This window comes from Sinocyclocheilus grahami, unplaced genomic scaffold, assembly GCF_001515645.1.
Source record: "Sinocyclocheilus grahami isolate Dianchi unplaced genomic scaffold, SAMN03320097.WGS_v1.1 scaffold175.1, whole genome shotgun sequence".
Classification (NCBI taxonomy): Eukaryota; Metazoa; Chordata; class Actinopteri; order Cypriniformes; family Cyprinidae; genus Sinocyclocheilus; species Sinocyclocheilus grahami.
The window spans coordinates 1,203,326-1,230,246 of NW_015505354.1; the positions used below are offsets into that span (position 1 = coordinate 1,203,326).

General features: G+C 36.5%; 2 protein-coding genes across 3 annotated transcripts in view; one reads left to right on the forward strand and one right to left on the reverse strand.

Moving 5' to 3' along the window:
• Positions 1-1,239: 1,239 nt before the first annotated feature.
• erp44 (endoplasmic reticulum protein 44) lies at positions 1,240-18,678 on the reverse strand. 2 transcript variants are annotated; one of them, XM_016283541.1, is made up of 11 exons: positions 18,515-18,678; positions 12,057-12,129; positions 11,886-11,925; positions 10,766-10,881; positions 8,396-8,580; positions 8,150-8,265; positions 6,960-7,134; positions 6,336-6,447; positions 3,871-4,012; positions 3,157-3,259; positions 1,240-2,094 (listed from the first exon to the last, which is right to left on the reverse strand). In XM_016283541.1, the coding sequence occupies exons 1-11, from the start codon at positions 18,569-18,571 to the stop codon at positions 1,987-1,989; spliced, it is 1,227 nt and encodes a 408-aa protein (XP_016139027.1). In that variant the 5' UTR covers positions 18,572-18,678; the 3' UTR covers positions 1,240-1,986. The 2 variants fall into 2 exon arrangements, with proteins under 2 accessions (XP_016139027.1, XP_016139026.1); XM_016283540.1 differs by having other exon boundaries at positions 1,240-2,091; positions 18,515-18,646.
• A 175-nt stretch (positions 18,679-18,853) lies between these two features.
• LOC107593695 (inversin-like) overlaps positions 18,854-26,921 on the forward strand; it is a 27,331-nt gene continuing 19,263 nt past the window's right edge. Inside the window, exons 1-3 of the mRNA XM_016283550.1 lie at positions 18,854-19,019; positions 20,057-20,171; positions 24,758-24,842. Of these exons, the coding sequence (XP_016139036.1) occupies positions 20,169-20,171; positions 24,758-24,842 (88 nt within the window). The 5' untranslated portion in view covers positions 18,854-19,019; positions 20,057-20,168. The remainder of the gene's footprint in view (positions 19,020-20,056; positions 20,172-24,757; positions 24,843-26,921) is intronic.

Here is a 26,921-nt window from a genome sequence, read left to right on the forward strand (position 1 = left end):
CTAAAAACTTTTTTTTTTAATCACAGTTTAGTCATCTGGGTCTGCCACAGTTTGAAGGGGTAGCCCACTGTTGGTGGACAGATGGAGTATGAAGTGCTCACAAGGCAATATTTTGTCTTTGTGACACCGCTTCCCAACTTTAGATCACGAAGACCGAACATTTGGATTAAAATGCACAATATTTTAGGTCAAGGATAGTCTGTACGACAATAAAAATTCTGTTAGTAAATCATTACTCACCCTTGTGTTATTCCAAACCTGTATGCGGAATGAAAAAGACAATTTGAAGAATGTTGGTAACCAAACATTACCATTGGCTTCCAATGTACAGACAGAAAGTACAATGGAAGTCAGTAGGAACTCAAACCAACATTCTTCAAAATATCTTTGTTACACACAGATAAAAAAAAAACAATCATACAAGTTTGGAACGGCATGAGGGTGAGTAAATTTTCATTTTTCGCCGGACTATACCTTTAAGATGATTGACAGTAATGTACACAGGAAGAGCCATGTACTTAACATGATTTTGATTGGGATGTTTTTTTTTGCTTAAGACAACTATTAATTACCTTTTTACCTTACATTTTTATAAAATATAATTTAAAGGATTAGTTCACCCAAAAATGAAAATTCTGTCATTAAAGGCTTCATAAAACAATAAACCTGGTGCCATTTTGGAGAATATCTGCTGAGAATGATGCAACTGTGTCACGCAGCTATGTTGTTTTCATTCGAATCGAAGCGCAAACAATGTAGGAAACGGATCCGGCGTGACGCAGCTGACAAAGAACAGCATACATTGTTTACGTCCAGCTGATATTCTCCAAAATGGCACCAGGGTGATGCGGAGGAGACGAATTGTTGAATAAAGTCGTTTTTTTTTTTGCGCACAAAGTATTCTCATAGCTTCGTATAATTGCGGATGAACCACTGATGTCACATGGATTATTTTACAGATCTTGCTACGTTTCTGGACTTGGGAACATTTCAGTTGCGTTGCTGTCTATGGAGGGTCAGACAGCTCTTAGATTCCATCAAAAATATCTTAATATGTGTTCCGAAGATGAACGGAGGTCTTACGGGTTTGAAACGACATGAGGGTGAGTAATTAATGACAGAATTTTCATTTTTGGGTGAACTATCCCTTTAATGTACAGACGTAATGTGACCTAGAAAGTGCAAAAGTAGAAAAAAAATGTGAAACCCACTTCATGAAACAGACAACATAGAATCTTGTAAAATGTTTTTTAATTTACTTTAATTTTTTTGGTTTCCTTGTCCCCTCTGAGATGACAGATTTACAAATAATCCCCACCCCTCTAAACCCGACCCCCACATAACCCTGCCCCTTACCACTCACCTGGTGGAATGGGATATGAGACTAGCGAGTCTGGATCTTAGCGAGTGTGAATTTAAACAAGTCTGGAACAGTACAGTACATACGAATACAGACTAATAAGCACATGTAATGTACATGTGCACATACTCACACACGCACATACATACACACACACACACACACACACACACCGGGCGCGCTCTGTTGAGGACTGGAGTGAAACACCACGGGTTGACTGCAGGTTTGTTCTTTTTTTCCCCATGATTCCACTTGCCGGCACTTAAGATCCATAAGAAACTCAATTTGCGTTCCCAACAAAGAGGGCCACCAATGTACCAATGTTTTTCTACAAAAAAATGGACTTGGGTAGACAAAAATGTAGGCCAAAAAGAAAAAGAAAAAAAAAAATCATGTTTTTAATTTAGACAAGACCCACAGAGCACAAACATATTTACAAGCTCCAAAAACAAAAGTAAAAACGCTCCTCTTCATTCCCCACCCCAAAAAGGCTCAGGGGTTCACCTTCTCACTTTTTTTATCTAAAATAAAAATTATGAAAATAGACATTGTGCAGGCAACGGCAGTGCCAGGTAGGCACCAGCTGACTGCTGGGTTCTGGGTTGGGTCTCGATGCGGTTGTGACATCACAGCTCGTCCCGGTCCCTGAGGATGGTGTAGCGCGTCTCACTGGGGGCCAATTTCTGGAAGGAACTCTCTGGGGGACTACTGGCCATCTCTCTATTCTCCTCCTGCTGGAACACACACACACACACAAACAGGCGAATAATTAACCACAAATCACCTGGATCTGTAAAGTGACTGTTTATACAGTCATAATACCGAGACCACAGATAGACGGATGCGTTCCTGTCAGCAGATCGCTCTGTGCAGAGGCCACCGGGTTCATTCTGCTGCACACATTAAAATGTCAGCACGTGCGTTTCATTCAGTCATATTCTTAATTAATGTAAGCCTGCATTAATTAGTTTAGATGAACACATTCTTTTCAGAGATTTGGACCAGGAAGTGTGCTGAACTCACAAACTGAGTAAAGTGCCTGTCGTAATGGGGTACTTTAATGAGCCGAAAAGTGGAGAACACTGATTTTGAGCAAAATGTCATCTTGACATGTACAGGCCAAACAGAAGCTGATTATTAACTAACATCGCATAATGATGTGCTGTTACATGCAATCTGTAATTTGTTAACAATGGAACGTAAAATTACAAGCAGTGATAATAGTATAAAGTGTAGTTTTACACTACCATTCAAAAGTTTGGGGTCAGTATTTTTTTTTTTTTATTAATAATAAGTTTATTTATTTAGCGCATTTACTTAGCTCAAGGATACATAAATGAATGCTTTTATTCAGCAAGGATGCATTAAATTGATAAAAAAAAATTGTGAAGACCTTAAACATTGTTACAAATATTTTATTTTGTTCAAGATTGATAATAAAAATGTTTCTTGAGCACCAAATCAGCATATTAGAATGATATATGAAGTGTCATGTGACACTGAAGACTGGAGTATTGGCTGATGAAAATTCAGCTTTGCCATCACAAGAATAACTTAGAATTTAAATACAAGTATATTTAAAATAGAAAACAAACAAACAAACAAACAAAAAAAAACTTCAAAAACAAATAAATAAAATATCTAAAAAAATTCTATAAAGGCACACAATTATTATTGTGTCCAAGTTCAAGTTTTATGCCCAATTTCTAGCACAAACTGAAAAAGCATTAAATAAAAAATATGATGGCAAGTTCAACACAAAGCAATTCCATGCAAAAGCTGTGGTGAACTCTGACCTGTCCTGGAGTGCTGTCTGTGGGGTCTGGGCCGTGATGGAACTCTCTGTGCAACTTTCCCGAGTGCAGGTCCAATACAAACTGCCTCAGCTTTCCTGGAACCCTGTTCATACACATAAGGCATCATGAAACAGTCCAAAAAACAAACAACAACACGAGCAGCATCATTGATTTAATGAGTGAACAGATAAGACCCAGAGAGGGCCGACAGTCTCCAAAACCACCGCATTTTAACAAGATAATGACATCATCTGTACTGCCCCAGACGCCACCGACCCCCTGGACAATCAGCTGTATCAAAGACTGACGAGAGGCAGGCTGAAAAGGCCCTTATTGGATAATAGGACATACAGAGTGCTTAATAAAATAAGGCATGCGCTGAATTATGATACTTTGTCATATATGGCCTCTGGTGTCATAAATAATTATGATGCTGTAATAAACTAGTAATAGCATAGTTATAAACCTATGAAAACTAAGCTACTATGTTCATCCACATTACAACTATCATGCAGGTGTTGCTAAATTAATTGGCATAACTGGCTGAGTGATGAAGCTCAAAGCCCATTCTCTATCACTCACTCAGTATGTGTTTATGTGGGGCCAAAGTCTACAATCGTTTAATTGGTAGGTGTCTAGAACAAGAGATAACCTGCAGAGAGGAGGCTGAAAGAATCTCTGCAATAAATACACACGGACAAGTGCAATACTTACGCGAGGTCGCTGAACTCTGGGAAGACATACATGTGGCGGAAGCTATCAATGGCAATGACAGGGCAGTCGGCGGGGGTCTTCTGAATGTGCAGTAGAGGGTGCCGGAACTTATCGCAATCGGCATGAAGAAAATTGATAGAACCTGAGAGAAAAGGTCAATTTAGATGTGTTATAGATACTGTGTCTAAACATAATTTTTGGCCATCTAATTAGTTCTGTGCAAAACACATTTTCAAAACAGACTAGTTATTGGGTTACCTGAATGATTCATTAATTAATTGGTCGATCTTAAAGGGATACTTCCTCTAAAAATGAATACACTCTCATCTTTTACTCACCCACATGCCATCCCAGATGTACATGACTTTCTTTCTTCAATTGAACACATATATTTGTAGAAAACAAGTAATCCATTATTATATATTTCATATAATGCAAGTGTACATGACCTCCGAAGCTGATGCTTTAAAAACCACCGCTTTCACAATGAGCTTTCATCATGCTTCACAACATGCTGCAGTTACGTTAAGTGTATGCACGTATGAAGAGAAGGGTCTGGTTGTAGACATGCACTTGCACTCTCAGACACCTGCACTTTCACAAGTGACGTCACTTGAACGTTCACTTTTTTCCCTTTTCTTTTTTTTAAATTGAATCTCTCAACATTTGACAAAAGAAGCCAGGTGGTGAAGACAAGAAAAAGAACATTTTACATTTTACAAAATTATAATGCCACCTGCGACGTCACTTGCAATCGACACAAATTGTGCGTGTTGCCAATGGAGACCAGACACTGTGGTGGTTAAACGATTAAAACTAATTTAGTACCATAACGTACAGGGTCCTGCAAGTCACCTGTAGGAGAAAAAGACAAGACCCTTCAAATCTTTGGCCACAGAACAGCAGATGAACACAACGCACAGTCTCTCGTTAAGCATTTTCCTCCCGTAGAAAACCATAAACACTTAAAATGGCTTAATGTATTAAGATAGTACTATTAAAAGATCAAATTCGATATACAGTACAAAACGTGGCATAATGTGGCATAACGGACTAAGATGAAAAAGACCAAACTCTATATACTACTCCTCATAATTAAAACATAACTAATATGTACAGGCAAGCAGGTGAGCCCAGAATAAACGCAACTGGCAAAGTTTTGTGGTAAGCATTTTTCCATATTGAATAAAATGTCTACAGCCTTTTTATATCACTGTCTTCATCCATTAAGCTACATTATGTGTTGTATTTATAATGATTTTCCATGGGAGGAAAACGTTTAATGTGCAATTTAATGCACTGCGTTCTGAGCTCATCTGCTTGCTTGTACGGATTTGGTCCTTTTAATATCACTTTCTTACTGCATTTCTTAATGCACGTTCATATCTGCTGGTCTGTATATAGTTTGCATCAACAATAACACTTATACTGAATTTGGTCTTTATCATTTTAGTCCCATTATGCCACATTAAGCTTTTTGCTGTATGGGAGGAAAAGTGAAAGTTTGTGCATTGTGTTCATATACTGGCCATCTGCTTGCCTTGTGGTACATTATATTAATAAACTGTATATCGAATTTGATCTTTTAATGCCACTGTCTTAATACATTAAGCCATATTAGGTGTTTATGGTTTTCCAGTGGAGGAAAACTCTTAATGAGAGACTTTGCGCATTCTGTTCATCTTCTGCTGTTCTGTGGCCACAGATTTGCGGGTTTTGTCTTTTTCTCCTACAAATGTAATTGTTTATTTTTTCTTGTCTTCACCACCTGGCTACTTCTGTAAAACTTTAAGAGATTAAATAAAATAAAATAAAATAAAAAGATTGCAAGCAGCGCAGGTGCAAGTGCATGTCTGCAGCCAGACCTATTGCGAATGACAGTTGCCTGGAAATGATAGCTTATTTGTTTAAGAAGGTCCAATACACTTACATTATATGGGGTCACAGGGGAAATATTAATTCATCTGAAGAAACCAAGTCATATACATCTGGAATGGCATGAGGGTAAGTACACAATGAGAGAACTTTCCTTTTTTGATGGCGTATCCCATTAAAGAAGGCCATGATAAAATGGCAGACTGACTAAATTAATCAATTAATAAATTAAAAGGTGGCACTTTTAGAACAGCAGAAATACTCTGAAATTAAAATGTTAGATCATACCAAATGTTCACACCGAAGTACAACATACAAACTACCGGTGCCAGGGGTCTCTATGATCTGCTTTGGCTTACAGTGCTTTTGGGAAATGCAGTGCTGAACTGAAAAGCAATGTTGATGGCATGAGCTGGTAAGAGAAAACCTGCGATACATGACTCAATGGCCAAAGTGGATACATTTAAAGATGCAAGTTCTCTGAATGGGTTTTATTAATTCTCAGTTTGCATCCCTGCACATGAGCGGTATCTAACCCATGAAATATGAAAAATGACCCGCCCATGACCCTTTCTCATCCCTATGCATACCCTTTTCACTGATAAGCTGGCGAGCCACTTCTTGCTGAAATTTCTCCAGACTATCCGTGTCGTCCTTCTGATGGAAGAGGATCAGGAATGGGATGCCCTCCTCAGTCAGTTCCTTTACACACACACACACAAAATAATTCTAATCACAGTCGAACACAGGCAAGCAGAGTGATACAGTATTAGCACTGAAGGAACGTCGCTCTGATTTGAGGGCCACAACTAAATGCGGTCTAATGAGTTTTGAGAATGTGTAGGATGTTTGGGTGAAGTGCAGTTGGGCAGAGGTGGGTCAGTGGAGCAGATTGTGGAGAATCGGCCCTATCACCAAGCAACACAGACCGAAGTTATTCAAAACATGTGGTCAAGTAAATCAAAGAAAAAACCCACACCCACTAAAGGACATGGCATGCGGACGACTTTAAAACACAAACACACTTGAAACGTACACAGTCAGATGTGCTCAAGTGTGGGAAAAGTACACTGAGGGGGAGGGGACTTTTCTTATGCAAATGATGAATTCGTTGTTCGACTGTTAGATGTACACAAATAGCAAATGCGGACAAAAAGTACACACACTACCTCTTATACACAAACAAAAAGATATTTTGAGAAAGGAAAGCATACTTCTCCATTTTCAAATGTGATTTCTCGGACTAGCGGCACACACTTGTCCTGTGTCCATGCGTAGCTGAGGTCAAAATTTGTGAGTGAACCCATGTAGACCATGTCAGGAGCATTCTCTCCCATTGGCTTATAAATAATGTTATCACCACTGAACCGCTCAGGCTTAGAAACATCCCTGTAAAAAATTAGAAAAGACTAGACAAAATGAGGTACAATTATGACTGGCTTGAATTAAGGTAAGACACTACAGGTGAATAGGGTAAACATTTTAACTAGTAAATATCACCATACTTCCTCAGTTGATTAGTCACAGTATATTAAGACAACTTTTATACTACAAGTTTTCTCTAATGTTATGTGTAAATATGCAAACAATGCATTATCTATCTATCGTTTGCATAAATCTCATCAAAAATCTGAATCACAGTGCAGGGGAAAAACTCATTTTAAGAAAACAGCCTTTAAAAGATATGAATTGAAATTGAAATCTACAGACATAAAAAGATAAAGTGTACACTTAAATGTTTATTTTGGATGTTTTCTTTCCACTAGCCTGAAAGAATACATGTTATGGAAGCAAAATAGCCCAAAATCTCAAAACTGAGTACTGCCTGTAGTGTCATTCCTTAAAGAAATTGTTCACCCAAACTGAAATTGTTGTCATTATTTATTCTAGCACTATATTCAACATTTTAAACCTATACATTATTTTTTTGGTGGAATACAAAATGACTAAACAAAACCATTTAGCCACCAAAAAGGACTGAACAGCACCATTAAGGAACCATAAAAGTAGTTCATTTGATTTGTTGATCATATTTCATGTCTTCTGAAGCCATACCGTCACTCACAACTGTACTGTTGTTGTATGGAAAAGGGCTGTGTGAATACTTAAAAATGGTCTTTCTATGTTCCGCTGAAAAAATATTTGCACACAGGTTTGACATAACATGAAGACGAGTAAATGATGACAGAATTTTTATCTTTTATCCCTTTCGAGGCCCAAGGGACCGGGACTTCCAGTGTCATTTCGCTGGAAGATCGAGTTATGACAAATTAATAAAAAATAAAACCGGAAACATATGCATGGGTGAATCGTTCATAATAAGATCAATAACATGCATTTAGAAAACAGATTCTGTGAATTATCATGTCAGGCTGACTTTAAGTATCTTAAGAGCTTCTCTTACCCAAAAGCTGCCAGGAAAACACAGTCATCTCTCAGGATGTTGGCCACTTTCTCATAAGTACGGTAATTGGCGGAGTCCCTTTTTTCAAAGTAACCAATGATGGTGCGTCTACTCCTCTGAAACAGAAGGAAGGACATTAAGATGACACAGCAATCATTCTTAGTCACTGAACCTAAAAAAAACTTTGGTAGATATTTTAAATGTGCTACAGAAAACGGGATAGTATTGTGATTGGGAAACACTCACATCTACAGTGCTGATTTCCTCCAGATTTTCTATCTCTTTGATTGGATCCACTTTCTGCTGGCGGATGAAATCAGCGATGGCGGTCACTGACCTTTGACCTCTGTACTCTCGCTTCATCATCATCCCATTCCTGAACAGCTTCAGTGTGGGGTATTTGCTTATCCTGTAGCGCTGGGCTATATCAGCTATCAGGGGAAACATAAAAATATATCTATAACTCTTTTATATCGGCTCCACCACAGTTCAAAAGTTTGAGGTCGGTAAGATTTTGTTTAAGTTTACCATGTCTGCATTTATTTGATCAGAGATACAGTAAAAACAGTAATATTGTGAAATATTATTCAACGTTTTCTATTATATTTTAAAATAGAATTTATTCCTGTGATGCAAAGCTGAATTTTCAGCATAATTACTCCAGTCTTCATTGTCACATGATCCTTAAGAAACCATTCGAATATGCTCAATTGCTGCTCAAGAAGCATTTCTTTTTATTATTATTATTAGAGCTCAACCGATATGGTTTTTTTGGGGTCGATACCGATATTTATTTTGAATTTTTTTTAAAAAGCCTGATATTGATATATCGGCCGATATTCTTTGTGTATATTATAGTACAGTTCCAGTCAAAAGTTTGGACACTTTCCCATTCGTGTGTACAAACATTTGACTGGTACTATATATAGAATACAGTATATACATAAACAGAATATATATACATAAACACATTTTTTGCAATGATCACTCAAATGTGGTGATCAAACACTTATAATGACGTGACAAAGATATGTAATGATGGAGGCAGGGTATTTAACAATTTAACAATAAACTTTATTCAAAATGAGTCTGACATCAGTGCACTGAACAGTAAAGTTGAAGTTTATTCAACTTTAATTCAATTAAATTCCATTCAACTTTATTCCGTTGAAGTTTATTTCACTTCGGAACATTCATTCACGGATTTGCACTACTGTCTTCACACACAGACGGAACTTACAAGAGAAGTGTGAAGTGTGACAATTTACCTCTGTAAATAAATATAAATTGATGTCTCGAGCACTTTAATGCCCTTTGAATGCAACGTGTACGTTCCCTTGGAACTGGAATCATGGCGAAATATCATGTGAAGCCCACTTCGCGGGGCACTTACGGTCGAATATGACGATGCTTGAATGCTGCTGCCTGAACAAGAAACCTCCTTACTGAAGTGAAAGTGTTGGCTGGTGTCACCATCTCGCGAACGCGCCGGCGGATCTCCACCAAATTCGGGGGATCCCTTCAGCTCGAGGAGCCCTCTCGAATTTGGTGCGGATCCGCTCCGCCGTTACGGCGATATGGCCGTTCAAAATTTCAATGGTTTTCCATAGACTTAAGCTTTAAAGCTTTTCATCCAGGTCGCCAGTAGCTCTCTGCTGGACAAACTAAGTAATTACACCATTTCAAGCATTTTATCTGCGTTATATGCTCTGTAAATAAAATGTTCATATCGGCGGCATATTCGCCGACAGGCTCATATCGGCCGATAATATCAGCTAAACGATATATTGGTCGGGCTCTAATTATTATCATTGTTGAAAACAGCTGTGCTGCTTAATGTTTTTGTGCAAACTGTGATACGATTTTTTTTGGGGGGGATTCTCTGATGAATAGAAAGAACAGCATTTATGTGAAATAAAAATGTTTCGTAACACACATCCACTCGTGTATGTCATTTTTGATCAATCTGTTTCATCATCAATGAATAAAAGTACTACCACCTTTAAAAAAATCTTACTGGCCCCACGCTTTTGAATGGAAGTGTTTATAGATGTCATTTGAACACCTGAAATTGTTTTTAAATCAATGAAAACCAACAGAATGAGGCAGCAAGTTTTAGGACCCAAATGTAAAAGAACACTTCAACCTTGGAGATGCTTTGCTCTTTGGAGAAAAAAAATATAGGTCAATACATGAATATTTTGTTCTTTAAGTTATGAGAGGGAAAGACTAAAAGGTCAGAGGTCGGTTTCATTTTAAAGAGAAAGATGGACTCAAGTCAAAGTACAGAGCAAAAAAAGAGCTGAAGAGAGATAAAAAAGGGAAAGAACTAAAGAAAGTAGAGAAAAGAGAAAGAGAGAAGGCAAGAAAGAAAGAGGAAGGGGCCGAGACATGAAAGTCAACCGATGTGGGGGGTAAATCGGCTGGAATCAGTCATGCGCACACACACCCACACTGTGGGGTATCTTTGAGCCGCCTTGACTTCACAGAAGATGCAGTTCTGTCATTAAACCATCAAACACTTTACAAGACATCAATAATTCTGTTTAATTTGCTTCATCTCAAAGGCTAAACCGATGTGTGTGTGTTTGTGTGTGTAAATGTATATAAACTCACAGTGCTGGTCACAGTCCACCCGGGCAAACACCACCTGTGTAGCGTCTGGATATTCCTCCCGCACTATATTCGATGCCTCCTCAAAGATGGGGTGGAGCATTTGACTGAAACGACACCTGTGGAAAATACACACACAAAAAAATGAGCTCAGTACATGATACAGATACTTTAAATTACGAGATGCTAGTGCAAGTTTTTCTTTTCTAGAGGGATATTTCAGGTCGGATCATTCCATGTAATAAGCTGTACAATAAAATAAGCCAGGCATAAGATAAGCCTCTGCAAGTTTATACGAGATCCCTCTACTTTGCATTTTGTTTAAAGTGTATATTTCAGATCCTATAAATGCTCACAATTTCTTTAAAAATGTTTTTGATTTTTATTCACTTTTTGACCATTTTACTCTTTTAAATGGTATAAAAAATATATTTTTTAAAGTGGCATGAATAATAATAATAATAATATTATTACTATTATTAATACTTAAGAAACAATAAATGCTCACAATTTCTTTGAAAAATAGTTTGTCATTATACCATTTTAAATGGTTTTGTTGTATAAAAAATACATTTAAGTAGAAATATTTTACCAATAGCCCATGTAGTTTCTTAATTAGTAATGAACGATGATTGATCAATAAAGGTATTTGAATAATAATAATATAATTTAGGGGTGTAACAGGATATTGTGTCAAAATATATCGCAATGCGAAAATGCAATAATATGTATCATGGATGGCGACAATACGTATTGTGTGTAGTTCACCCAAAAATGAAATATTAGACATTCCATGTTTATTAAATGTATTATTAATAAATTTTTAAAAAACTATCATAATTCAGTGTTTTTAGCTAAGCAGAATCAGGAATATTTCTATTCTGGTTAATGAACACTACTTTTGGCTAACTGTTTATTATACGTCGTAGAAGTAATAATCAAAGAAACCTTACCATTTTAACCAAGTACTGTATTGTGATCTCAGTACTGTGTATCAAACTGAATCGTGTATGGTTACAAGCCTAATGCTTTTTGGTATATCATCATCCTCAACTTCATGCCATCTACCCATATGGGGAACTCTCATTACCCTTTCTAACAAACACACATCTGGAACACTCACCAGTCTGCATAGAAGTTAACTAGAGCCACCCCTGCATTGTCTGTGGAGAGAAACGTGTGGTTTAATTTCATTTGATCTACTACAATGACAAAGCGCCATTTGATAACTCACTCCCACATGCACGACACAGGTGCAGTAAACTGTCTGATTGAAACTACTGATGAAACTCACTAAGGATGTCATCGATGTTTCCAGCATCCAGGCTGGTGATCTCTCCTCTTCCTGGAGTATATAGACCCGTTACCTGCCAACAACAGAGGTGGTTCATTGGTAAAAGGTTAATGTGTGCATGTCAGTAGTTACAGTGATAAATCATTATCTTTGGACAGTCACATTGATAATCTATAATCTCTCTTACAAAAATCACCAGCTTTAATGCAGGGTCCAAAATGAATACTAGGCAAGCCCTCAGTTAAGAACAAAAATGTTATAGGTTAAGTTGAATTATAAGAATGATAATCTGATCTTCCGGTGTAAGTGATGTAAGCGATTCAAATGTAAAGGTCTATCAAACATCTGAGACTCATGCATCTTTTAACAACCTCCACTTAATTTACCACCATAACTTTGTTTAGAATGCCCAATTTTTTTTTCTTTTGCAGAACTCTGTGACCTGTGAAATATTCCTCGTATTAAGTCAACAATACGGAAATATGGGGAACAAAATCGTTTTCACTCTTGCAAGGTTACTCCTTTCTTACGAATAAATAAACAGGTATTTACTTATTTTATAAAACAAAAGTAAACAAACAAACAAACAATTATTGCACATGCACCTGTAAACACTAACAGTTTACAAGCAGTAAACAATTAAGGTCAAAAGGTTTTGATATCGACCCCCGTTTTATTCAGGGATTCATTATTTAATTTCTGTCAACCAAATATCTGTGAAACTTGCTCTGTTTATGTCTCGGTTGTTGAATGTTTTTATGTTCATACAAATAGAACTGAGCAAAGTACCAAGAAGGTTCATATATGTGTAGAACAGACTAAGAAGGAAACTGATGATTACCTATTTATTCTAATAACATCACCATCAAATTACTAGCATTAAACACAACACATTTGCAAATGGGAAAAGTCAGACTAGGATGTTGTTTATTTGAATGACAAACAGGAAAACTGATGCTATCAGTACAGGCAAAATCATTAAAGATCTAACACGTCATTCATAGCTAAACATTTCTGAGAGATGGGATATTAATTGACAAATGGAAAGTGAATCTTTGCTGACCTGTTTTTGTTTGTAAAGCTCATTTGAAGAGTGCTACTCCATCGCTACCTCTACTGAATTGTACTCCATCTTAATTATCTATCATATATTATATTTAATTATCTATCAGATCAATTATTTTATGGATTTACCACTGGACTCTTAGATTAATGATTAAACTCTAGTGTCTAGTAGCTAAAAGAATATAATATCATAGAATTAAGTCTCTTATCAACAATAGATGTTTCACCAAGAAAACCTTTTTAAACAAATCATTTTCTATTTCTCCAACTTCTTGTTTTTTTTCAAAAGGCCCCTTTAATAGGAAAGTAAGGAAATAGGAAAGTACATTTAGGCCTCACTGTTACTTAGTAACAGTGAAAACTGATAAATTCCCATGATCTAATCTAACTGTGATCATGTAAAATAACCGTGATCATTGTGTACTTTAAATTCCAATCACATACTACCACTCAAATAAGAGAATTTTGATAAATTACAGAAAAGCTAGAAAATGTTTTTTAAATAAAGCCATGCAATATCATTGTTCTGGCTGATTCTACACACGCAATATACTACTAAATTTATACTAAATTTGTATAATAATACTAATACATAACACATTAATATTTAATAATATACTAAGCATTAGAAATATATATATATATATATATATATATATATATTAGGGCTGTCAATTGATTAAAATATTTAATTGCGATTAATCGCACAATAGTCATGAGTTAACTCATGATTAATCACAACTCAATCGCACATTTTCATCTGTTCTAAATGTACCTTAAATTAATACTGCTCAAGTTTTTAATACTCTAATCAACATGGATGTTAGGGTTGGGCCGATATACAATGCCATCGTTCAACGCCGATGGCTGACAGACATCACGATGTTGAGCCGGCATCGTGATCCCCCCCCATACCCCCCGCAATCCGCCGCATCCCTTTTCCGTGTTCGGAAAGGAAATGAAGTGTACTACAGAACCCCTAAAGGGAATAAATAGCCTAGAAGATGAGAGGATAAAAAATATTTCAATACTTTCTCTCGCAATTATATCGTTGGGTAATTATACTGTATATAAATTGCGGGCATCAGGAAGCCGCTACTAATATGCAGGGCATTGAAACCGCTTTCGAATGCGCGCTCTCATTTTACTTTCACTTTCGTGATTCGTGATCACACGGACTCTATACTACGGACCAGTACTGCCACTACCACACATTTTACACTATTAGATATTTGTCAGTGGTGCTTAGTATCTGCAAATCATTCGCCATTGTCCTATCAGTCATCTCTCCTTACTCTGTGTATGTGGTAAGTGAACTTTCATGTACCCCCCCAATGCCATCGTCCATCACGATGTTTCACTGTAGACATCATCGGATGCCAATTTGGTAGACATTGCCCAACCCTTATGGACGTGGACCAATATGGATGCTTTATACAAATGTATGTTAATTATTAGTGAAACCATACTCAACAGAGCATAAAGAATTCAGATACAGGTTTTCACAAAAACAAAACGTTTTTAAACCATTTTTAAGGAATTGAATCAAAAGTCAATTATAATATTAATTCAAACAATTATCATCAATTATTATATTAATTAAATAACATAACTATATTTTACTGGCTTAATTGTTTAGATTTTTATAATGCATTATCTTCTTATCGATCTACCAGTTCACATTTACAACTGCGTGTTTGCTGCATAAAAACATGGGTGGATGTTGGCATCTGGGAAAATGCAAATTCATTCTCTGCCAGCAGATGGCGCTGTCAGAACGGCAGAAATATAGCGGTTTCTCCGAGTGTAAACAAAGCAGCAGCAGCTGAGTTTGAAACATGCAGCGCTCATTTTTATTCAATGAAATCATCGCCTTTTGAAGTTAAATGGGCACATTAAGCCATATTGCAATTCTTGTCTTTCCGTCCCCAAATTTACCACCTCTTGAAATCATAATTAAGACTTTCTTGTAGCCTACCATTTAAGACTTTTTATGGTCTTAAATATGATACAACTAAATTTAAGACCTTTTAAGGACCCGCGGAAACCCTGCAACAGAAAATGCGCGCTGCATTAATCATGTGTTAATAAAATTAGTGCCGTTAAAATGAGTTTGTGTTAATGCGTTATTAACGTGCTAATTTTGACAGCCTTAATATACACTACCGCTCAAAAGTTTGGGATCAGTAAGACTTAATAATAATACATTATAATAAATCAGTATATTAGAATGATTTCTGAAGGATCATGTGCCACTTTATACTGGAGTAATGGCTGATGGAAATTCAGCTTTGCATCACTGAAATAAATTATATCTTAAAAGTATATTAAAATAGAAACCATTATTTTATATTGTAATAACATTTTGCAAGATTACTGTTTTTTTCTGTATTTTTGATCAAATAAATGCAGCCTTGATGAGCATAAGAGACTTCTTTAAAAAACATTACAAGTCTTACTGATCCCAAACTTTTGAGCGGTAGTGTATATATATTCACATGCATGCGTATTTGTTTATTTTTATATTTGAATGTTTGTTTACTAAAACTTAACAGAAATGTTACATTATATTTGTTTACAATTTCACTTCATAAATGGTGTCTTAAGATGAGTGTCTACCACTGTAACTGACATGAGAAAAACAATTAATTTGCCAATCATAACAATTAATTGCAGCAAGTTGCATGATTAGTCTGGTATTAGTTTGGCTGATTCTAGGTGGTATGAATAATCTAACAAATAAATGTTGTGTTATTACTCTGAAATGATCACATCACTACCAAAGTTCATTGAAGCCACGTAACGTGGCTATCTAACATATGTGATAAATCCAATAGAGACCATGAACAGGGTTTGATAATGCCACGTGTTAAAGAGGCTGGCTGGATGGATGAGTCTGCTGTTGCTACATTTCACTACATCCTGTTTGACTCACTGTGTCAAAGATAGTCTGATGACGGGTATAAACCTATATGACGGACACCTTCTTCCCTCCTTAAATAAACACTGAGAAACAAACTTACTTGACTTGACAAGTGAAAAACACTGAACGGCAAGACAACGGCAAATTATAAAATGCAGACCTCCTCACACTAGTGTAGTGTCTTAAAGACCATGATCAAATAAGACTATTTTAAGAAAAAAACGCTCAGACTAAAATAATATCAAACACACACACTGAGACATATGTGATCCTCCTCAACAAAACTGGCATCTGCTAAACAACACTGCCTAAATTCAATAGCTAATCTCTATGAGAACTTAAGTCTCCAACTGTCACAACACAGCCACAGAAACAAAACAAACACACAGCTCCACATGGGATGATCTCAACTGCTCAGATCACAAAGTACAAAATCACAGCTAGACCCAACATATGGCATGATTTTCGGTAAACAAATTTGGTCACATGCATATCCATTCTTAATGAGATTCATCACAAGGACTTTCCCAGCTCTTAATATGGGGAGTTTCTACTCAGATAAACAAACGAAGGTTTGATCAGCAGGTTCTACATCTAAATTCACATTTTTCACATCCTGAAGTTCCTGAGTATTTTTCTATTGTATGCTGCAGTCTCAGTTCATGGGTAAAACACAGGGCTGGTGAAAGAATTAAGGCCCATTCACACAAAAAACGATAACTATATCAGTGTCCACACCAACAGACAATATAATTCTTTTTATTATTATCGCTCGCTACAGATTATCTGCCGCTTTAAACGCTTGAGCTCTTTAAAGTTGGATGATTCCAATTTTTATCATTTATCAGCTGAAAAAAGAAAAATTGCTCTGACAATGATTCCAACTATATTGTTCCAGCTGTGGTGTGGACTTCACGATTCTCACAGAATAAAATCTATATAGTTTTCGTCCTTGGAGGGAACGGGTTATGCTTCACCAACGTAAACATTTTGATTTCTGTTATGCAAAAATGACTTTTATTTAAAGGCATGAAATGAAAATCCACCCACTTTCTAAATGCATGTTATAAATATTCTTCTTTTTGGTAATCTGTTACACTCAAGTGTACATCACAATATGGAAGAAATGATCTGTCGCTACTTATGTTTTATTGTAACCTTCAATATGTCATCAAAGTAATGTTATGTAGCTAGCTGACATTTGTGAGAATGACTTGTGATAACCCTGGAAACATAGGTTAAAATACGCTGAAATCATAAACAAATCTGTAAGGCTTCACACTGTATCAGGCAAAAGTGGGTTTATGTATTTATTGCCATCATGAAGTTGCTTTGAAACAATATCAGAGTGAGGAACAAACTATATCACACGACACAAGTATGCACTGTGACGGGATTACAAGCATTTTCACTTATGCTATTGAAATGATTAATAAAACACTGAAAGAAGCTCTTAGAGGTCAATCTCAAGCTAACTACCTCTGCTCTGGGGTGATATATATTACTTTCACAAAGGAAAACAAGACCAAATAGCATAATATATGAGCATGAACCAGTATGCTGGCCCTGATAAAATTCAATCGAAGAGAAATCAAAAGCTTGTTCAAATGTACCACACTTGGCAGCAAAGATACCGCTGCTGTGGTTTTCACATCATGCTGTGCTGAGCGGAGCAGCGCGGGTCACTTCCGGGTTGACAGCCAATAGGATTCGGCCACAACAGAGAAGTTCTCCAACCGGTTTCTTCTCTGTAAAGTCGGATGAAATTAATCCCAAAATATCCCTCTTTACTTTAGGACTATAAAGATCACTGTTGAGACCTGAAAACTGTATGGCTCCTATTGTTAAAAACCGATTTCAAGTGCTAAATTCATTTGTTAAAGGACTTTCCCAAACTTGCGTGCCATATTCATCCAAAACTCCTATATTTGCGTCATTATCTACACTAGGGAGCTAAACTCTCCTGACCCTTTCAACACTGTATTTGAAACTGCTAAAAATAAAGGCTGTATGATTGAATGACCCTTAGTTTGCTTGCAAACACTCTAAATGGCCATGCAAGTTGGCGTGTTTATGTGCAAGTGTGGTTGTGCATTAAATGGGAATAGTTGGCCAACAGAGTATAAACTCTCAAAACGTCCCATACTTGCAGCTGCATCATTACTACAAGTCCTGTAACTCTAATAGCTGGTTAGCCACACTAGCCAGCTGTTTAGCCCTTTCTGTAGCTAACCTACATTCATCATAGGCCATTAGACCTAATGTTCAGAAATTACATAGTAAAAGTCAACCGTTGTTCCAAATCTGAAGACCTCATAACCATCACCCGTTAATTACCGATGTAAATCAAGAGCATCACATCCAAGTCCATAAACCCCTTCCAATAGCTAGCGTTATATGAGCTAGCTATCCGAAGTAAACCTGCGAAAAGTGTGTTACTGATAGAGCGCGCGATTACTCAGCCACATACCAGCAGAAGGGTGAAGTAGCGCAGTTCGGGAGCGGGTATTATTGATGATAGTTTCATTGTATAGTGGTGTTGGTTGAGGTTTCGATGTTGTTGTATCTTGCAAGTCTCTCGACACCACCTCCTTCTCCTCTGCTGCAGGAAACGGGCAGTATTTACGGCCAGGACTATGGGAACTGGGATTCCGGGTTTTAGAGAATTGTGGGAACTGTAGTTTCTTATTGGGAAGGGGGTCGTTCAGTCAACTAAATTCTGTTCATTAAAAACTACAAATCCCTTTAAAGACCGTATGGTGAGAATGTGACCTATGGTATTTGTAGTTTTATTTACCTATGTGCCCAGATGTGTTTGCGGTCTCAAGATATTTTGGAGTATCATTGCCCAAGAGCGGGAATGAAGTTCAGAAAAGTATGAAAACTGCGAAAACACTGCAGTGCGTTGGAAAAGTTTGTAATGTTTGAAGTCAGAGATGGAAGTATCAGATTAAATGTGTTTCACCTTGAATGTGGTAAGTTGCATCATCGTTTCCCCAACTCTATAAGGGGGATTTTATAGTATTTAGCAATCAAGCTAAAATGCAAACACATTCAAAGTTATACATTATTCTTTGTATGAATCACTGACACAACTGCTTGTTGTTGTAGAAGTATTATAGCAGTTATGTAACTATGTTTGCATTTGTTAAAATTGTTTAATTATTTGCATCTTGGACACAAAGCGTTGGTGAAGATGTCAGTGAATACTGCAGCTGATTCATATACTTTACTTTGTTTTAGTGATTTATCTACCAATCCAAACCCACCACGTGCAACCTAAATAAACAAACTGTAAAAATAGTTATTCAGGCAAGGTGTACATTAGTTTGAAAAAAGTGTATGAGCTGGTTGAATGGTTTCTTATTGTTGTACAGTTTTTGATTCTATTGGTTTTATATATGCATATGCATATACAATGTCTCAAATTGAGCTCAGATTTGCTAAGGTACCAGTGTTCGAGATATCATTATGAACTAAAACAAATGCCATTAATTTCTCTCAAAATGTAAATATTAGAGCTTTGTTATCCAGATTAAGCATAATAGTGTCACGAATTTGTGCCTGTTATGATTTCTTCTGAATGGCTTTAAGAGAAAAATGTGAGATAAAGTTATTTAAATTACACACAACAGAGAACTTCCATTCAATTTCAATTATGTTTTTCAGTTAAGTTTGTCAACTATTCACTGCATATTTTTAACAGGGTGTGCATCAACAGACTACCAGGATGTGTCAATAAAAATAAATATGGCAGATGAAATTTCTATTAATCTTATAATATTATATTACATAGCTGTCAGCTGTAAGTAGTTAAAAAATTAAATTTCAATGTGTCAAAAAGTCAATGTGGGCTATAGTTTCTTGCAAGACTCCAGTGTTGTTTGTCCGTTTTATGTCAGTCCACTCCTGTAAGTCGGCCTTGGCATAGAGCACTGGTAATGTTTGGCACAGTAGGTCAGAGCAGGTGGTTTGTGCTCTGTGTGTGAGTGATCCGCTCTCTCTCCTGCAGAACGCTAGATCAGAGCTGCTAGGGGGATCTGTGGCTACGCCAAGCCCAGCAAGGCTTCACTTAGCTGGGTAACATCTGCTGAGGCCTCCCCTGCCTCCTGGACTTCACCATCATGGTAAGAGTCAGAATGAGTATTGTATCAGTTTGAGTATTGTATTACATATTAGGAGTTTTAAAAGTATACTTACATTTTTTTTGTTATATAATTAATATTGGCATAATAGTTTTGCTAATTTTATTAATAAGAAACTTTGCTGAGAGTAGAAGCTCGCATATAACTGACACGTTAATGCCTTTAGAGATTTCCAAGCAAAAAATTACTCTTTTTAAATATTTTGTCACATTAACAAGACGCATTTCACACAGTAAAATAGCAGGTGTGAATGTAAAAAGCTGTTAATTAAAAGGTATACCAGAACCAGAAGATTTCAGCTTTTGGCAAATTTCACTTATCAGCTATAATTTGTAATTTGGGTATTCTCATTCTAAATCAGATACATATTTTTCTCACATAAGTTACTTCATTATATGTTTATTTTTCTTAATATGAAAACTCCCCTTCTCTCCTTCTATCTTTCTCTCTCTCTAATTATATATACATGTGTGTGTGTGAGTGTGTGTGCCACTTTAGTCTGACCCTTCTGGGCCTTTACCCTCAGCGTGTACAGTATGAATGAGAACAATCTATTCAAAGGCCTCCATGTTGAATTTGACCCTTATATTAATATTTAATGAAGTGAATGTTTCTGAGGGAGGTTTGGCTCTCCCCGGGGTTAAGTGAGCTGTTAATAATTGATGATGTGCTGATATTTATGGTTCTTTGAGCGTGTTAATAGAATAATGTACTTACTGACTACACGGATAGAATAATACAGTTAACGCGTGTTTTGCGAATAATGTAATTAGCATGTGTTCAAGAGGTCATCGCTGAGGGAGACAGCACACAGATACACACATCTACATGATCTGTTATGTTGAGGGGCCGCAGTATGTGTCAGTCATTGCGTTCTAACCTTATAAACACCCAACTGATTCAAATCTTGTTTCATCTTTTTCATTTCCGCTGTCTCTCTCTCTTCTTCTCATTTCCCCCCTCTCTCGCTCTCTCTCATTGATTTTCTGTTTGTTTTTCAATCACATTATTTCCCGCGCACAGCGGTGTAGCCAGCGGCTAAATGGCCCCTCTCCTACTAATTGGACGTTTAATTAGATCACAGATTTGGCCCAATTAGTCGCTGTAGGGAGGAGAGGGGATAGCCTGAGGGGCTGTGTGTGTGTCTGTGTGCATGTTTATGTGAGTAGATGGTGAAGAGAGAAAGCAAGGAACGGAGATACAGAGAAGGGGGAGCGTGAGAGAAAGAACGGGAGGGTGGAAAAGAGATATCGCTCTCTAGGCTGCCTCATTAGAGATGTCAGAAAGGGTCTGCTATAATACTTCCCCCTCACTATGAGTCTGACCCCCAAGAGACCTATCAGAGCAACGCAGCCCAAGTGTGCTTCGGGGACTCAGACCTTGCCGTTTCTCAGTCTTCGGATCAGTTCAATTCACTGCTGTCCTACCTTAGAGAGCCACCACCAGCCTGTTTATCAGTGACTACTGCCATTTTTTTTTTGAGATGGCACTGTATTTTTTGTACTAAAAGTTAAGTACAAATTATCATATCAAATAGGCAGCATAACATTTGCCTCCCATCAGCTCATTGTGGTCTCATAGAGGTCCTAAAGCATGGTGTAAATGATAGGGAGTGCCTCCACATCACTGTGATTGGCTGATTACGCTGCCAGTGAGATGATGGCCATGAAATGCATAGCAGTTGGACTCATTCAGGCCATCTTTGGCCATGTAACCTGCTCGGTTGTGACATTACTACTTTCAGTAACATTTGAATTTTAATAACTCGAATCTCAAAATGACTATTTTATTTGACTATAAGACTATTAATAATAGCAAAGCAGCAGTAAGTACCAAATGAAGTATATAAATACAAAATATTCTTTAACTATGCTTTTTACTGTATTATTGTAAATATTATTTCATTATATTTTAAAAACCACTTGATGTGACCTATTATAAAAATAATATAATATAATAATAAAATTTAATAATAAATAAAGTAATATTATTATGATATAATGCAGATAGGGACTTCAAAAGTCCACTTCACACCACTCATACAGACTTTTATTTGTGAATTGTGATTATATTAGTATTGAATAATAATAATAACACTAATAATATGTTTTATTTATATAGTGCCTTTCTCACACTCAAAGTGCTAGAGTACAATATAAAAAGTGAACAAAACAATAAACAGTATAATACTAAACTAATAAAATCAAAACAATTCAATTTCCAAGTCAATGCACAGGAATAAACAAAGTGGATTGATTGTTATAAATAATATTTAAAATATGAGTTTCTTTCTAATTTCTTGATTTATACTCATGAATTATGTAGAAATCTGTTTATGGTAGAATGTGACTGAACAATAAAAGCCAATGCATACAGTTGTTTTATTTTAATATCGAAATTGAATAGAAAGTGATTTGTTTGTAATTGTTTGTGTGTGTGTGTGTGTGTGTGTGTGTGTGTGTATGCACAGAACTCTTAAATGCACATCTTTTCACCACTTATTTTCCTGCATTTATGAGCAGTATGCTATACATCTTAGATGTCACACATGTTAGACGGTGCGTATTATTTAATTTTGTTTTTTTAACATGTTTTTGTTGTGACTGACATCTTTGGAACTACATAATTGCATTACATTGCCCATTGGAAGCCACACCTCCTTCACCAGAGGGGCTCATTTGTCGCTTGGCATAATGGGAAACCACGGCTAATGAGACACAAGGTGATCATGTCAGTCAAGAGCAAGACACACTACGGATGGCATCCGCAGGGATGCTTGCATGCATTCACAGCTCGGAGCCCTTTCTCCTTGGAGAAAGTATGGAGGATTTGCCCTCTGGGCATTAGATGAAAGGACCGATGTCTCTCAGCGAGATACTTGGAAGGGATTTGGGGGAAAAAAGCTGTGTTTTTGGAAAGCGAGAGGATGATGTGAATCATACAGATCTGCTATTGCAATGCCAGATACTGCTTTACTGACAAATGTCCACACAGCTCAACTTCTGACCCTGTTGTGGTTTGTTCTTCATTATTCTGTCTTTTTTCTTCTTCTCTGTCTCTCTTTCTTCCTAAATCCTGACTCAGCTGGCTGTTCAATAAGATGCTGGTGGGGAGTCATTTGGCTGGGCTAGACGAGCTGGATGCTTGCCCCCCCCATGAATCCTTAATGTGTTCCAGAGTTTCAATGGAAAAATTTAAATCTAAATCAGTTATTTTGTGCCTCTATAGCAAATATTCGTTCACTTTGTCTGAAACTTTATTTTAAACTAATAATTATAAAAGTTCTAGTTCAAGGTAAAAAAAAAAATAATGACAGATGTATTTAAAAAAAAAAAAAATTATTAGTTTAAATGTTATTTAATTGAATTATTAGCTAGTTGAGATAATTTGCACTTGAATTTGAAGTTGTAATATTCTACAATAGCAAAGTTTGCTAATTAAATTTGTCAAAAAGAGTATGCACCATTCAAATGATCATCAATATAATGCCACTCTAATTTACAATTGATTTCATCTCTCCATTTTTTAAAATTGATTTAAAAACATATTAACATTTAACATTCACAAAATTACCAGCTTTTTTTTAACCAAGTCTGAATCCCTTTTATTTCACGTTTGAGAGAAAGTCGTTTGATTTGTATGCCAGGCATTTTTGTTGTTAAGCCCCAGTGTGTGTTTGCATGTATGTGTGCGTCCCAGTCTGGAGGAAATTGAGGAAAGCTTGTGGTTGATATGAGCGAAGCCTCCATAAAAACCTTCTTTCATGGAAAATCACTTCCCACGCAATCACACTACCGTGCAGTCGGACACAAACACGCTCAAAAATACACAGATAGAGCTCTTCCCTCACATGCACACCTTTCTCAAAGGCACCCCCCTGCTGACTTTTTTCCACATTGTGTGTGTGCGCGCGCGGTTTTTTGTGATGTCTGATTTCCTTCGTTAAACTACGTGGAATCATATAAAGCTGAATTACAGTGTATCGGAGAGCATTTAAAGGCTTTAATCAGAACATACACGCACAAACACACATGCTACTGAAGTAGTTGTAACTCTTAGTAGTTTTATGAGTCTGCATTAACTAACCCCAATTACCCTCTCATGAGGTGCGTGAGAACAGAGCGGCTAATTAGTTGTGTGTGTGTGACGGGAAAGAATGGCAAAGAAAAAGGGAATTGCATGAATGGGTTATAGCGCTCATTGAAAAAGACATTTCTGCCGTCATAAACACGCTTCACACACATTTAGTGTGGATTTGTGTATGTAATTGATTTTTTTTTAAAATATATTTTGCAATATTGATGAGCATGAATAAGAGATGAGTTGGGCAGGGTGTGTCCCAGTGGGGGATTTGCCCCCTCCCTGCTACTTCCTGTATGAGGATTACCCAGCATTCCGGCTGAACCACTGCGAGTGGATGTAATGGTTGGTTTGGTCACCATTCAAAGCTCATTTCAGAAAGAGTGAGTTTAGATTCAAGCCCTATAATCGTGATGTTTGGCCTCTGTGTGAGCACAGTGCATGACTGCTGATGTGTGTGTGTGTGTGTGTGTGTGTGTGTGCACCAGGCGATGCTGCTCCCCCAGAATCCATCTCAGGTGCATGCGTCTGCTGTGAATGGAGACAAGAACACCTTACAGAGACTGATCACAGGTATCACACATATCCCAGTGCTCATAATGCTCTTCACTATGTATTCCATGTAAGGCTGTGCGATATATACAGCACCATTTAAATGTTTGTGATCAGTAGGTTTTTGAATGTTTTTGAAAGAAGTTTCTTATGCTCACCAAAGCTGCATTTATCTGATCAAAAATACAGTAAAAACAGTAATATGAATAATACAAGTAATATGTGAAATATATTTTATATGTATTTATTCCTGTGATGGCAAAGCTGAATTTTCAGTGATTCATTGTCACATGATTCTTCAGAAATCATTCTAATAAGCTGAATTGATGTTAAAAAAAATGTTGAAAAAGTTTTTTTTTTTTTTCAGGATTCTTTGATGAATAAAGAAGAAAGTTCAAAAGAAAGGCATTTATTATGAAATATTATGAATTTAATGGTACTTTTGATTAATTTAATGCATGAATAAATTAACTGAATAAAATACTTTATTATATACGTTACTGAATAAAAGTATTAATTTATGGGGGAAAAATCTTACTGATTACAGACATTTGAATGGTAGTGTATATTTTTCATTCTTTTGATGATATTCAGTATGTACATTCACTTTGAAATAGCTTAAGAACTGTATTTTATTCAACCAAACAGTCATTGTACAAAGTACATTCAACATTTTTTATATGGGAATTAAAATGCAGTGAAAACCTAGTTAAATTAAATTGGGAATAATATTTATTAATTTTAATTTATATACATAATACTTTTGAAGAATGTGCTAAAGACCTTACTTCTGGACCACTGAAGTACATTCTTGAATATAAATATATTCTCTGACATATTACATCTGCCATGTTGTATTGTTCTCAGACCTGGAAGTTTTTTTTTATTTTTTTAAACGTATTATGATGTACTAAGTACAACCACGTAGATAATTTATTTGGGTACCAACAAGTACCATTTAGCAATTTATGGGGGGAAAAAATCTGTAAAAGAGCCTGCTTGGCACACAATCCTCATATTTTCAATTCCAATGGCCTTATGGGACAGGAAAGTGTAGGTTGGTTCACGCTTCACAATCCTTAAAGATGCAGTACATCACCTGGGTAGCATAAATGGTGGCGTTCCTTGTAAACTTAAGAACCACACAAAAAGCCCATTAAATTCATTGCGGTGTTGCTTAGTTTTATATCGCCAGGAAAATCATCATGAATATACTGTTAATATTCAATATATCACTCACCCATATTTCCTTATATATATTAAAGAGAGATTTCAGTAATAGGTTAAGGTTGACTAGGGTTATGTATAGACTTGTGCCGGTATTCGGTAATGCGATATATCACGGTAATGAATATGCACGATATTGTTATGGGCACTTCTAAATACCGTGAATAATCATATATTACAAATTATTCCGAATTTTGAATGCATTTTAAGAATACTTTTCCCATCAACTGGTCAAAATGCGCAACACCACTGTGTGCTGCGTGAAAGACGCGTGCGCACTCTGAGGTAAACGAGCGCGAACTAGAAGCACATGGCGGAACATGAAAGCGCACTTTCACTCTGACAGCAGATGGCGCTAAACTGCAGAAATAATAATAATAATAATAATAACAATAGCTGCACTACTTTCTGTTTCTGAAAGGTGTTTAATTGCTTAGTTTTATATCGCCAGGAAAATCATCATGAATATACTGTTAATATTCAATATATCACTCACCCATATTTCCTTATATATATTAAAGAGAGATTTCAGTAATAGGTTAAGGTTGACTAGGGTTATGTATAGACTTGTGCCGGTATTCGGTAATGCGATATATCACGGTAATGAATATGCACGATATTGTTATGGGCACTTCTAAATACCGTGAATAATCATATATTACAAATTATTCCGAATTTTGAATGCATTTTAAGAATACTTTTCCCATCAACTGGTCAAAATGCGCAACACCACTGTGTGCTGCGTGAAAGACGCGTGCGCACTCTGAGGTAAACGAGCGCGAACTAGAAGCACATGGCGGAACATGAAAGCGCACTTTCACTCTGACAGCAGATGGCGCTAAACTGCAGAAATAATAATAATAATAATAATAA